Here is a 15620-nt window from a genome sequence, read left to right as displayed (position 1 = left end):
ATACTATACTACTCAAAGGAAGTTACGGAGCATTCATCCTATCATATCACAGTAGTTGGGTACTATTAACGCCCAGTAACGTTCTGGAGCGTCCGGGGGGTATCATCAGACGTCCGGAAGAACACAAAATAAACATAAAACTTTATTATTTAGTGTTATTCTCCCGGATGTCCCCTGGCGTTGCCCTGGCGTTTCCTGACGTTAATTAGGAGGACCGCTGTGGTTGATAAGGAGATAAACCTACTATTTTGAAAATTAATGTAGTCCCACTGCAGCGTAGATACCTCTTGTTTTAATTTGGAACCGAGCGCATTAGCATCTAGTGTATGAAACACGACATAATTCAGTGTAAGTGTCAAGTAGACAAACATTCTTCGATTGGAATTAAGAGATGTGTTGTAACAGATTAAACGTTTAATTGGTTGTATACCACAAACTCACTGACGGCGCAGGGATAATGCGTTTTGATTTTGTTTTGCAACGTGACAGAATACAGCCGACAGATCTCTGATCAATACGCGCATGTTCGCGCAATATTGACATGACTAGAACGTACAATCAAGGGAAGTCAATTCCATATTTGGAAATTGTTACTGTATGTCAACAATCACGATCGGTAACAAATATTGTATGTGGTATGCTTTAAAATAGCATGTATCGATTGTTACGCGTTATTTATTTTTTACATTTTTCGGTAAAACGTAGACATTTTAATTAGAATCGGCAAACTGACGTCGGTTTATCTCCATTGATCCTTAGAATGGTTGTCAACAGACAGTATAATCATACTACCCTGACCTCGGAGAATATTCGATTGTTGAATAAGTGGTAATAAACTTACCCTAACATGCCTTTTCTTCGTGAAACCATATGACTGCACGGGCAATTGTTTTGTTTTTTGTTTGTTGTTTAACGCCGCAAATTTCCAGCAGTATGACGCCGATCTGTAAATAATCGAGTCCGGGTCCAACTATTCAGTGATTGACATCATGAGCATCGATCCACGCAATAGGAATATCATTGCAAAACTAAGACGTGTCATAAATGATTCTCAAACTTAGAACATTTCACAGCATATTCTGGTCGTCATGTCAATAATCGATTGGACAAGTTGAACCACGGATTGATATTATGGGCAACGATCAACGCCATCGGGAATGAACCATGTCACAAACCCCTGTTCAAGACTGTCTACAGGTGCATTGTATCACTGTACATCTGCCCTGACCAAACATGCCCTCTCCCAACCCTAATTTGCAAGGCTCGTAGTGTGGGACGTTTAGCAGGCACAGGTCCCTCTACATTTACCTTGAAATGTTACATGCAGTGTGTGCTGCTTTGGAGCGTTCGATGTGGGTCGAATGTTTCATTGGGTCATATCCTCTTGAAAAGATTCAATGACCTTCCAAGACACACGAGTTATGTCATGCATAAGTGCGACAAACCACCCAAAAGACTGCCTTGTATTATCAGAAATATCTTTCGGGGACAGTTAAGGCAAGTTATGTGTATGGATAACAAGTTCTTTATTCTATTATGATTAGGCGTTTCGGTATAGATCTCTTGACTCTTACTTGACAACGGTATAAGGATCTATACCGAAACACTGCATCATAATACAATAAAGAAGTTGCCATCCATAAACATATCTTGCGTTTACTGTTACTTACCAACTTCTAAAAATGTCAATCTAAAAGTGCATCTTTCGGGGAGTCTGCTAGTGCCCGGAATTCATTGCTGACTTCAAGAAATACATTACAGATATTCCAAGAGGTTTTCTTCCTTCCCAGCAAAGAATGGAGTGACATCACAACTATTTGAACATGATATAGTGACAATGCCTTTCTTTCCCGTGGGCCCCAGGTGGTTTCAGTTTTAATTGCAGCTTTATCTGGTTTTCTTGACCACGCCAAATAATAACCATGCTTTATCAACTAGTATCTGCTGGACGTCTGTTATCATTATAACGACACCACCTGTGCCTGCAGTCCTAAGCCTCACCTTCCTGTGTCCACTATGTTCAGCAGCAGATAGAGGCAACACCAGCTCCTTCGTGTGAGCACTGCTCTTGACGTTTCCGGTGATGAGACGACTCAAGAGTACTGTAAACCTGTTTCCCCTCCTATTCTATTGAAATAGCTTGTTCAATTAGAAATGGAAAGAACTCAGTTTTGTTCTCACAAATTCGCGGGAAGCTTTGCCAGTTACTTGGGAAAGTGGTGTAGTTTGAACCTTCTCCTTAGACTCCTGCTACCTTTTTCTCTGGTTGATTCTGTAAGACTGTCTGTTTTGTCGGTGTCCCAAACAATCACCAGTCTGTCCACACGCTCAAGGTACTGGACAGAAATACATTGTTGATACAACCTTGAAATGGTCTGGATATTCTTGTATGAAGCATCGGTACAATCATGGCGCCGTCAAGCATCTGCACAACCTTGGCGCCGTCAACCATTTGCACAATCTTGGCGCCTTCAACCATCTACACAATCTTGGCGCCTTCAACCTTTTGCACAATCTTGGCGCCTTCAACCATCTACACAACCATGGCGCCGTCAACCATCTGCACAACCATGGCGCCTTCAACCATCTGCACAACCATGGCGCCGTCAACCATCTACAAAATCTTGGGGCCTTCAACCATCTGCACAACCATGGCGCCGTCAACCATCTGCACAACCATGGCGCCGTCAACCATCTGCACAACCATGGCGCCGTCAACCATCTGCACAACCATGGCGCCGTCAACCATCTGCACAACCATGGCGCCGTCAACCATCTGCACAACCATGGCGCCGTCACCATTCTACACAACCATGGCGCCTTCAACCATCTGCACAACCATGGCGCCGTTAACCATCTACACAATCTTTGGGCCTTCAACCATCTACACAAGCATGGCGCCGTCAACCATCTGCACAACCATGGCGCCGTCAACCATCTGCACAACCATGGCGCCGTCAACCATCTACACAATTTTGGTGCCTTCAACAATCTACACAATCTTGACACAATCTGTGACAAGGGGTCCTGGTTGATTTTATGCTTGAAAAATAGTCGATGTTGCCTTCCCTTGACTCTCGCTATGTAATTCCTGGAACTCATAGTCGCCCATGAGTGCTGCAGCATGAGTCTTTTGAGGAGAAGGGAACCCCGTCTCGAAATCCTCTTCTTTACTCTTCTTTTATTGGTTTGATCTGTCAACAAAACTTTCTTTGGCAAAACAATCATATTGCTCCCGGCCTATTCAGCGTTAGTTTCTGATCTCCTCAGCTACATTTATATTCCATAATGTTCCTGGTGTTTGGGGTCAATAGATCAGCACTATCTGACTTGATTAAAACATTTAAGAGTCAGTGTCCATTGTTAAAGCCTCATTTCAGGTAAAGTGAGAAGGGATACGAAGATCGAACATTTCTGCAATGTGAACACGTTGAAATAACTCCATACACAGATCCATGGGGTTTGTCCACAGTCCGCATCAACCTTCCCCGCTTTTAAAATTATCTGAGAGAGGATTTTATATTTTGGACTCCTCCCTTTTTAAAATGCTGGATCCGCCCTTGAACTCGTGCCTTGGGTGGGGGTTCGTGAGTAAACTTTTCCCCGCCAAACAAAGCTAGGCAGAAAGAAAATAAAATGTAAGTGAGTGACTGAGTGAGTGAGGTTTTTTAGGGGTGGGATGGTACGTTTAGGGTAGAGTGTGAGAGTTTATATCCTCATTCCGTAAGTGTCATCCGATATCAAACTGTTCCTTAATGCAACAGTTGCCTGTAAAGAAATTTAACAAGAGAAAAATAGTTCAAAGCTTGAGCAGTGTAAATTGACATGGATTTCAACTTCCTTATCATTTAAATACGATGATTCGGTACAGATGCTGGTATCCTTTATCAATCAAGTGATCAGTTGGTAGGAGGTGGTTATATAATAAAGGTTACATATACACAGAGAATAACAAAACCTACACAAAAACATTGTAAATATCTGATTCCCTTTTAGTCGAATTGTACGGGGACTTATTTTAACCACTGGAGAGAACTGTCCTGTGATGATGTAAATTCCAAACCCAACATATGTGTAAATATTGAATTAAGTTTTCAATTTCATTTCCCCAGATAATACAGTGTTGATCTACTTACTTTCACTGTGTGAACTGACAGGCAAGAGAATAGCTCTGGGAACTCTAGGCTCCGAATACATCTCACTTTTCAGATTAGCGTCAACCTACCAGCGTAAAGACAGACAAAGTGTTGAAAGTGAACTATCACGACTGAATAAAAACACCCTGCCAGACGCTGGTGAGTTTGGTTATGTCTCGTGTGACACACGGGGGATACATGGAAACATGGAAACAGAGGGTCCTTGACGCACTCGGGATGGATGATGGCGACATTACCTCGGTGTATAAATCATATATACTTCAACTATTCAGGTGTTCGAACATTGTCGTCCAAAGCTACTTTGCATTGTCACATACATACACCGACAGTGCCGCAAAGTGTCTAAGGATTATTGACAGTGATTATACGTTTTTCAGTTAATACTGATACTTTTCTTATCGAAAAGATTCGAAGACAGTTTCACCTGTATTATGATCCTTGGTGTTGTGACTTTGTTGTCCTAAGTCTTATGACTCCGACTACATCATGGAATGTCTTCACAACTAATGAATGAAAGAGAAACCTGTCCTACCTACTGTTAAGGTTGGCATCTAAAGTAGTCGACGTTTAAGGGAGTAAGTGGTATATTGGTAACGTTCACCATGGAAACATGGAAACAAGGGATCCTTGGCGGCGAATGGTGGTGACATTACCTGATGTATAATATATATCACATATACTTTAACTATACAAGTGTTATAACCTTGGAGCCCTAAGCCACTTAGTGCATTCGCATACACCACCAGTGCCGGCGCCATAGTTTTGGCGTTATAAGAGTGTAAGGATATTATATGGATAACGTACAGTGATATAAACAATGTCATTATTATCAAATGTTTTACTGCGATACATACCTCTCCGCGTGAAGATCTTTGGATGCCTCAAAAGGAGGTCGCGTCAGGTGAACTTTCGAATCAACCAATCAACCAATCAGGATAACCCTCGGTACGAATGAAGAAAGTATTCAAACCAGCATATCTGATTTCTAAAAGAAACGAAATTAATCGGAATGGTTCCATTTGGAAATGGTACAGTTCACATCAATATACGATTGTGGATATTCTATACGCAACCATTATGGAGAACCATTTTACAATAGGGAGTTTTTTGTTGGTTAAAATTGAAATATCCTTCTCGAGGTGGTGAACAAATGAAACCGAATCGTTTTAGGATGCTTAAATATGATTGGCTCAATAACACACGCAGCCTTCATTCGGCCATGTTTCACCTGACGCGACATCCTAGGGAGGATTCCTAAGAGAAGTATTGAATCGGGTGAGTGAATGAATGTGGTTTTACGCCGCTTTTAGCAACATTCCAATTATATCACGGCGTGTGACATCAGAAAAATGGGCTTCATACATTGTACCCATGTCGGGAATCGAACCCGGGTATTCTGCGTGACGAGCGAACGCTTTAACCACCGGTCTTCCCGACCGCCCCTGTGTTGAATAGGAATACACTATCGGCGTTTAATGATATTGTTATATATGTTTTTCGGGTTACCGTAATTTTATTCTATTTGAAGAGCCAGTTCCGCGATTGTGAACTTTGGTCTTGTAAGGCTCGTTGATTTCACCAAAGCTTTAAATATCTACGACCAACGTCACATGAAAAGTGTTACAATCAGACCAGAAACTTGCAGAAAATCATTGCACTATACTGAGGCTTATGTTACGATAAACGCTTGTTTCCAGAATCAACATGCAGAAAGGTGCAACCGTTCATTGTGCGTCGGTCCAACTGTAAATCACTGCAGTGCGTTTACGGTATTTAGCGGGGTTTTATTCACAAGGATAGCACTGTTCAATAATTTCCCGAAAACGCCGTTTCATTAATGATCCTCTGTTTACAGACTGACTACAGTGTAGCTCCGTACAGCTGGACATCAATACCGGGAAAGAAGATTGCCTTGTTAAGCTCATACATGAACGACAGTGGGGCTTGGAAGCGTTTTTCCCCGTTGATGCACCCTCACACAAAGTAAATGTCTTTGATATTGATACTGAAGAATTGTTGAAGGGTTATCGAACTTCACAAACCGTGCAAGATAACATTGCTAACATCAGACACCATAATAATGGTCTCTGCCTGTATAAATTGTGTTTTTGTTTTTCTTATAAACTGTTTTTCTTAATATTCTTTATTTACATATACCAGTCCAGCTCAAACAAGAACTTTTTTTAGTTTCGGCCTTTTTACATGAATGCTAGCTGTAAAACAGCTCAAAGAATCAACACTCGTATTGCCATCAGAGTGTGAATGGAAATTATCTGTATTCATTCCTATTTATATGAATAAATATTGTGAGTGAGTTTAGTTTAATGCTCTATGGAGCGTGCCAGCTTCACCTGGGAGTAAACTTATACTAACACAAACCACCTGCAGGAGCTACGAGTGAGTGAGTGAGTGAGTGAGTGAGTGAGTGAGTGAGTAAGTTGGGTTCAACGCCACTTTTAACAGTATTCCAGTTATATCATGACATGTCAGCTTCATGTGGATGGAAAGCAGGAAGTGATGCAGGTCTCAGACGTTTACAATTTTGGTGAAACCCTCGAGCACGACATGGTGCTAACAAACCCAGAAAGATAATCAGGGCGATCCGGGATTCGAACCCACAATCATAGGTCTCTGGTGTGCCAAAGGGACGCAACTCTGCACAGCGAATTGCGGCGCCTTAGATGACTGGACCACCCGTGCCCCGCAACAGTTAAGAAACTGACTGACCAATGATCATAATCGGCGTATATCTGGGATTCGAACCCACGACCAGTGTTTGCTCGAACGACTAAGAGGCACCACCTTTTGCGCAGCGAATTTCCCCGTATAATGCTTAGATATAATAAAATGTGAATCGTAGGTAGCATGTCTTAGCATAGTTCCTGACATGATGAACAAGTTTCGAAAAACAGCTGAGGATATGACCTTGTTACCAACTGCGTACGGTTTATAATACCACGACTCGATCATAAATAATTTTAAAGAAAAAATATTATTACAAATATAATAATATACCCGTCAGTATTGTTGATAATCAAACTCAACTGAATGAATTCTACGGTAAGAAAGGTAGCCTTTTATAAAGTATAGTTGTTGCACATTCGTCTGAATTTGCAGACTGGCACATACTACTGGAGTGAACACCTGTTCAGCATCCTTTGAGATCCTGTAACTTGTACTACTTGTTCTACCGTGCATTTTGTCGGCGTTGCGCTCTAAGTTGTGTGTAGTTAGGAGGTAAACGTACTGTGTTTTGAAATTTGATTTAGTCGAGATGTAGATTTAAAATTACCTCCATTCTATTATGAAGAAAAGAGCCCTTTGAAAGCGGTGCTCTCTTGGAATCGTACTTACACGTGGGCAAAGGGTGAGTGAGTGAGTTTTGGTTTTACGCCGCTTTTAGCAATATTCCAGCAATATCACGGCGGGGGACACCAGAAATGGGCTTCACACATTGTGCCCATGTCGGAACTCGAACTCGGGTGTTCGGCGTGACGAGCGAACGCTTTAACCACTAGGCTACCCGACCGCCCCCGTGGGCAAAGGGCCTAAAAGAGGTCACAGGTAGTGACATATACAGAAGAATAGTACTCCAGTTCAAAATTAATTACAGTAAACTACGGTTATAACGAACTCAAAGGGACCACTAATTTGAGTTCGTAAAAACCGTAGTTCGTTATAAGCATATATACAGCATATGCACAACAAATGGCCGCGACTAAAAACTAAGTTCGTTATATCGATCATTTCGTTATAAGCGTGTTCGTTATAAACGTAGTTTACTGTACTTATAATCTTGACAAGTATAAAATATTGGTTACAAAATATATAGTTTTTCAAAAATGAATCTGTAAAATAACCCTCCAATAAAATATATTTAATGTCTTAGCATAGTTATACTGCTAATTTATTTCTCACACAACATCTTAAATCACAGTTATGCCACATGGTTTGAAATAACTCAGAATATTCTTGTTCAGGATAACTATCTAACCACACTGAGTTGGCTGAATTTCACCTACTTCCGCCATTCTTCACTGTCCATGGCTGCCATAATAATTGTTTACAGTGACTATTAACAACTTGCAGGAACCGAGAGGCGTCCCGGCCTGTAATTATATTCTCTATTAACGTGATGATTTACTGGTGAATATAAACCCGCTCACCAACCTCATTTCTAACAGAACTACATGGACATTGACCTATGTCTGAAAACCGTCGTTGTTAAGACGAGTCGACGTTGTGCGACACGAGAGAGTGAGAGATTGTGTGGCCCTGACATACTGGTTAGTGTGTGTTTTAAACAGACCTTATCATGTTCCATAGGCTGTTACTTTGATATCGAACGTATACAGATCTTATGGGTTATCGGCGGTCACTGCCTTATGCCTATATGCGAAGGCTATATGTCTTCATACGCAAGGTTTTTGTGTGAAAAGGGGCTGTTAATTTTGAGGTATCAAATGGAATTTACATACCTGACTTTCTTCAGAATCAAGCATTTGTCAGTGTCGTGGAAGAGTGTATGTTAATATGACTTTTTAGCATGGTACATTGTCTACTCACTGGTAAACATTTCCATGTTCAACATATATAGAACCACAATGGTTCTGAAACATATTGAGTTGATCCCAATATTGCTGTTTCTTAGCCTTGTCTACATACGATCCTATTGTAAAAAAAACCCCTTATAGCAGTTTGATCGGAAAAGTTGTTTTGGCCTGAAAGTCTTTTCTGTAACTGACATAATGTCCGTATACCATCTGCCCGTGATAAACATATACCAAAGCCTTATGTAATATAATCCCAGGAATGTGGTATATCATAGTTTCTCACTGTATTATATACGTTTGTCTAAACAACGAGATTAAGGAAGCTTAACTGTTGTGAGTGAGTGAGTCCGGTTTAACGCCGCTTTGCTCAGTATTTTAGTTAAATCATGACGCGCCAGCTTGATGTTAGGGGAAGGCCAGTGTTGCATGTCATAGAACTTTTCGTTTGAAATCTTCATAGAAAGAACATGCTCGATTGTTCCACCAAAGTTGTGAAATATCCACACCAAAGGCTGGGACTGCTGAAATATTGCTCAACATAAATGGAAAGTTGACAATTGAAAAGTTGAATTTGAATTTGAAATGGGCTTCACACATTGTCCCCATGTCGGGAATCGAACCAAGGTCTTCGGCGTGACGAGCTAACGCTTTAACCACGAGGCTATCCGACCGCCCCTCTTGTCCTGAGACATTTACCACCTGAACTAATAAGGGTCCGACTATTTGATATTCTGGGGGACTGGGTTCTTAACGAAAAAATAATAGCCCCAGGTGTTTCTGGAAAATAGCAATTATGCTTCAGACTGTTGGATAAAAAGTTGTCTGCCACAAAAATGACATTGTTGTCACGCCCATAGTTTTAATAAAAAAGATATACTCTCCAGACAATCCCCCGGCTTAACACCTTGCAAGAATGTCATTTTTATGGCAGGCAATTACTTTTGTAGTGTGTGTGGTACATTTACGGTGAGACAGAGCATGATGACTATATAAGGGTGTATTTGCGAGCAGACGACAGCTAGTCGAGAGTAGTTTAGAGTAGTGTAGAGGACATTGATGGATGGATAATTTGTGAATCTTTTATGGATCTCAGCCATGAACGCTTCATGTATGTTTCCCCATTTCTCTAAGTTAGTTGAGATCTGATCACAGAAATTGTATTAAACGTCTTTAACGGAATAGATTGGTAATTCATAGAACTAAGAACAATTTATTTTTCATAATCTAGTTACTAATCTGACTGTACATCGATATGAAGGCACGAGGGTTTTTTTGTTTTTTATTGAGCTTGGCGCACAGTTACTTGCTTACCATGTTTTCATTGTTTGGAATAAGTTGTTGTTTGAAATCTTAACCACTGCTTGGACATAAGGATATGGATTCTGAAATACGTGGACAATGTCTTGCTTTATATTTTGATTAAACTTTTAACATGATTTATGGGTAAAATGAGATATATCCAAAGGCCCTATCACTACAGAAATATCTATAAAGAGTCTGCTACTCAAAGATATTGCTTGATATGTCTTCTTCAAACACAAGAGGCGGTCGGGTAGCCTAATGGTTAAAGCGTTCGCTCGTCACGCCGAAGACCCGGGTTCGATTCCCGACATGGATTCCATGTATGAAGCCCATTTCTGGTGTCCCCCGCCGTGATATTGCTGGAATATTGCTAAAAGCGGCGTAAAACTATACCCACTCAGTCTTCAAACACAAAATGTTTAACCTCCGGTTAATCCTCCAACAATTGCCAGTAACAAAGGAAAAGGTATACTGCTGGGGAACCATGATGGTAGAGAGGTACCGTAAGTCCCCTTGGTGCCTAGTACGGTGACCCTACTTTTGTTGCTGGCGACCTTGTTCGTTTGTTTCTTGTTTCACGCCGCACTCAGCAATATCCCAGCTATATGACGACGGTCTGTAAAACATCGAGTCGGGACCAGACAATCCACTGATTGACATCATGAGCATCGACCTACGCAATTGGGATACGATGACATGCATCAACCAAGTCAGCGAGTCTAACCACCCGATCCCGTTAGTCGCCTTTTACGGCAAGCATGGGTTGCTGAAGACCTTTTCTACCCCTGTCTTCACGGGTCTGCTGGCGATCTACAGCCCCAGTTTTATATTGTGTCGTTGCACAATAATCACGTACTTGTAATGTTCTACAACTACATGTAAGTCAATCTGTGATATATGGCTAGTACTTATACTGACCTTCGATGACAGTTTTTTTGGTTTTTTTAAAGATATAACTTGTCACATTATGGCTGAAATATTGCCGACGTGACTTTAAATTTAACTCACCCAGTAAGCGAGAATTGCACTGTGCATCGATGACAGATTCTTATTGGGTCTAAAGATATGTATTATTAATACATAGCTTCTCGTAACGATATGGCTGAAATACTGCCACTCACTAACTCAACTACAAAATATGTCTCTGTAACCTGTTATTTTATTGTGTGTTTCTTACAGTGATAATTAAATTATATGCCTACTACTATATATATGAAGATCCGGGGTAGAATAGGTCTTCAGCAACCCATGCTTGCCGTAAAAAGCGACTATGCTTGTCGTAAAAGGCGACTAACGGGATCGGGTGGTCAGGCTCGCTGACTTGGTTGATGCATGTCATCGATGCCAATTGTGCGGATCGATGCTCATGATATTAATCACTGGATTGTCTGGTCCCGACTCGATTATTTACAGACCGCCGTCATATAGCTGGAATATTGCTGAGTGCGGCGTAAAACAACAAACCAAACTATTTCTCTTTAGATGTTCAAGCCATCGTCTGGCAATATGAGTAGATGGACAAACATAGATATTAGCATTTAAAATTGTGTAAAATCTGCAAATCTAAGAAATAAAATGTAGAAAATACTTTAAGAGAACTTCATATTCTTAATGTGCAGACATCCTTCCCCAATATGAGGTCATTAATAGAGCTCACGACAACAAAGGGAATATAAATTATTAACAATTTATCAACATATGTCAATCTATCTTTCACGTTCAGACATAAATTAGTATTTGATTGATCTATACATATAGGGGCGGTGGGGTAGCCTAGTGGTTAAAGCGTTTGCTCGTCACGCAGAAGAACCGGGTTCGATTCCCCACATGGGTACAATGTGTGAAGCCCATTTCTGGTGTACCCCGCCGTGAATATTGCTGGAATATTGCAAAAAACGGCGTAAAACCATACTCACTCCGTACATATATTTTTACAATGTAATTATTACAGTGCGACGTGCTTGTCATGTGTGCGTGTGGCTTCTTTGTACGAGTCTGGACTAAAACCAGTTTTAAAGTACTTGGCCACTGATATACCATGCCGCAGTTTAACGTGTATATCCTACTCAGACACAAATACTGACTCCGAGCCGACCAATCCTTGTTTTATCTCCTTAAAACCGAGCGCCAGGCAGGATAACAAATACCACGTTTTAACCTCTTTTGGTATGACGCGGCCAAAGGATCGAACCACCCAGCCTGGTTCCCTCAGTGTAGCGCCAGGGCAGCATACCCATGGAACCAGGGTGCGAACCACCGACATTCCGCTATCTAGGCAGACGCTCTATCCACTACTCCACCGGCGATTAGTTGATACACGAGAGCGATGTTGTGCTTTGGCACTTTCTAACTTTTAAATATATCGATGGACATTTAAAATGCAAAAGGAACCCTAGGCCTAGTCTAGGATACACCAAGAAATAACCCCACACTTCGTGGAAAATCGAACTCAGGCCCTGGGGAGCCGACGCTTTTAAGCACTAGGGACTTCACCCCACCGCCCAATCGTTTGCTTAAATAAACAAATGTCAAATCAGGTTTGAAGCGTTGTATATTTCATGCAGGTGTTCGCCAGCATGTCACGTGTTCTCATGGTTACGATTTAAACCAATCGTGGCTCACTTCCGTTGCACGAGTTTTTGCTGCGCGTTCATTCCAGACGCCATGAAAAGAAGCAGACGTGGCGTTTATTTAACAGAAGCACTGGTGCATGTCAAATTAATTTCAACACGCTGATAAGAGTTAATTTGGTATCGATATGAAAGAAAAGGTAAGACAATTTACGTCCATTATAGACAATTTGGTATTTGATTTGAAATTTGAATGACGGCTAATACCCCGTTCACATGCGCCTCTATACATTTGAGTGTATATGTGCATACCTGTGTAGAAATACATACGTGAGTATACTTGTCATGTGAACGCGTTTACTCATGTGTGTATATTTACACCAGGAGCAAATTTGCATCATGTCTGGAGCAAATGTAAATTTGCACTGTGTGTATATGTCTCAATGTAAACGTTTATAAATGTTAACGTAAGAGGATGATTTAATTAATATCTGTTCTTTTGCCAACACCAAACAAATTGTCCACATTTGCTAACTTTTATGCGTATTTACAGAGTTGAGCGGACAGTGTTTTCTTTTGGTTTCAAGGAGTCAAAACTTTGTGTACAAATTAAATCAAACACATGTTGCTTCACGCGAAAATTTCGGTGAATAAAATCTCTTCTCATTCAACTTTGATTGGAAAACAACCTGTTTTGTGTTGAAAGTCGTAAACAGACTGACGAATATGTGTACCTTACACAATTTACATACTTTATTTACACACCTAAGATGCTTTTCATGTGAACGCAGAGTAAATTTACATATACACACGTATGTATAGTTACACATGTGTAAAATTACTTACGTTTGTAAATGTTGTGCATGTGAACAGGGTATAAGAAGCAATGCGCTTGAACCTGATTTGAGAGAATGCGGAAATCAGTGATAAGGAAAGTTGTTACTACAGGACATTATTTGCTGTTGTTAACATCACAAATAATAATGATGCACGTTGCATCCCAGCGGTTTATGAGTTCACATGAAACAAGGTTCGAGTCCGCACATGGTACAATGTGTAAAAAACCCTTACTGGTGTGCCCAGCAGAGGTATTGCAGGAAAAATGCCATTGGCTGCGTAAAACCATACTTACTCACAACTGTATACAAATGTATATATAAACGTTGTTTTTTTCAGTGTAAACTCCTCAACTAATTTGTTATCTAAAATTGAAATTACGGAAAATATGACCAGGGGCTTAAATGAAGAGAACTTAAAGGAATCAATCAACTGAAAATTTACTACCGTCTTGCAATTACCCCATTATGGGAGCGGATATGAGCATGTAACATAACGCCGCCTGGTGGTATGCCAAACGGGAGTTTAATGGAAATGAACTGTTGTATAATGTTCACTGTTAGCAGAGCATCAACTATATGGAATCTAAATGGAAGGTGTTGCACTGCATAAGTGGCAGAGTGGGCAAGCGGTCAACAGCGCCAGGGTAGCAAGTGCCCCGTGCTGAAATCGTATCTCGCTAGTGACCGGGTTGTTATTCAGCCAATGATTACAGGTCTTTGCAGTGTTGTCACTACCCTTAGTGTACATCACATAACCCTGTTAACTCAAAAGAAACCCACTGGTCCGATGGTAGATGCCCAGATGGTGGAAACACGAATACGTACATACACACGAGACACAAGTGTCAAAACGTGTGGTGTCACCCTGGGCATGTGACTCAGTTCAAATGTGCATCTTTTTACCCAGCAGGGAATGGGTACCCGGTTTGTGAGGTGGGTGTAAAAACCTTCTCGCGCCCTTCGGCAGTTTGGGTTGTATACTCACCAGGGGGTTGAGAATGATAACTGGAATGCAAATGGATCCGCTGGTGGGGGAATAATAAAAAAACCTTTGGGCAGACACTAGTAACCTCGATACCTGCGCTATATAAATGTATAATGATAGTGATGATAATAGTAATGATAATGATAATAATGATAATGAAAAGTACACTCGCTTCCCTTACTCTATCTTCCTTGAGATTAACAGTTGATAACAAACGAAACACATGGAAGTAATACTAAAGATATATTCTTTCATGTATTTATACGAGCAGCGACAAAAAAATTAAAAGTAATAATGTTGAGACAAATAAACCTTCCTCTGTCGGATTTTATATGTAGCAAGTAATCGAGTTCAAGTGGGGTGAGGTTTAACGTCGCGAGCACGCGCGCGCGTTCGTGCGTGGGTGTGTGCTTGTACTAGTCCAGAACATTACCGGTTATGTAGTGCTAGCCCCCTGGAATACCATGACACAGTTTGAAATACCGCCTGGGACACAGGATGCTAAACTCCGAGTCGACCAGTCCTTGTTTTAGCCGCTTTAGCCGAGGCAGGGTAACAACTAATATCATCTTTTAATGTCTTTTGGTATGAGGCAGCCGGGGATAACCACCGACCTTTCACTCCCCGGGCAGGCGCTCTATCTACTCGCGGTCACAGTGTCCAGGGGTTTGGCATATAAGTTAAGACTTGATTTTCCCGAAAAACATAACGTTTGTCTCTGACGCTTTGATTCTGAACAGTTAATACTGAAACGTCTTCCCACACAAATCGTATCTTTGTTTCTTGTTTAACGCTGCACTCAGCAACATTCCAGCTATATGACCAGGTCAATAAACGAGTCTGGACCAGACAATCCAGTGATATGAAATTGTGAACAACGGGTACGATGAAACGAAACCAATCAAGTCATCGAGCCTGACCACCGCAGTGAAGATGAACTAAAATGTGTTGTTTTGAGTCAATTCTGGTGAACCAATAAATGATCAGTACAAAACAAGTTTGAAGTCATTTTCTAGTACAGTAAACTACGGTTATAACGAACTCAAAGGGACTACTATTTTTAGTTCGTTATAACCGTAGTTCGTTATAAGCATATATACAGCATAACTACAGCAAATAGACGGGACTAAATAGTTAGTTCGTTATATCCGCCAGTTCGTTATAAGCGTGTTCGTTATAACCGTAGTTTACTGCATATGTTTTTACACGACAGT

General features: G+C 40.9%; 1 protein-coding gene across 1 annotated transcript; it reads left to right on the top strand.

The window, feature by feature from the left end:
* The first annotated feature begins 2389 nt into the window (after positions 1 to 2389).
* Positions 2390 to 3088, top strand: LOC139446276 (homeobox-like protein HDP1). The gene has a single exon (XM_071227630.1). It carries the CDS (start codon positions 2390 to 2392, stop codon positions 3086 to 3088), a length of 699 nt encoding a protein of 232 aa, XP_071083731.1.
* The last annotated feature ends 12532 nt before the right edge of the window (positions 3089 to 15620 follow it).

The sequence above is a fragment of the Haliotis cracherodii genome, unplaced genomic scaffold (assembly GCF_022045235.1).
Source record: "Haliotis cracherodii isolate W230 unplaced genomic scaffold, xgHalCrac1.p SCAF_6, whole genome shotgun sequence".
NCBI lineage: Eukaryota > Metazoa > Mollusca > Gastropoda > Lepetellida > Haliotidae > Haliotis > Haliotis cracherodii.
This window is presented reverse-complemented; position numbering and strand designations above follow the sequence as displayed.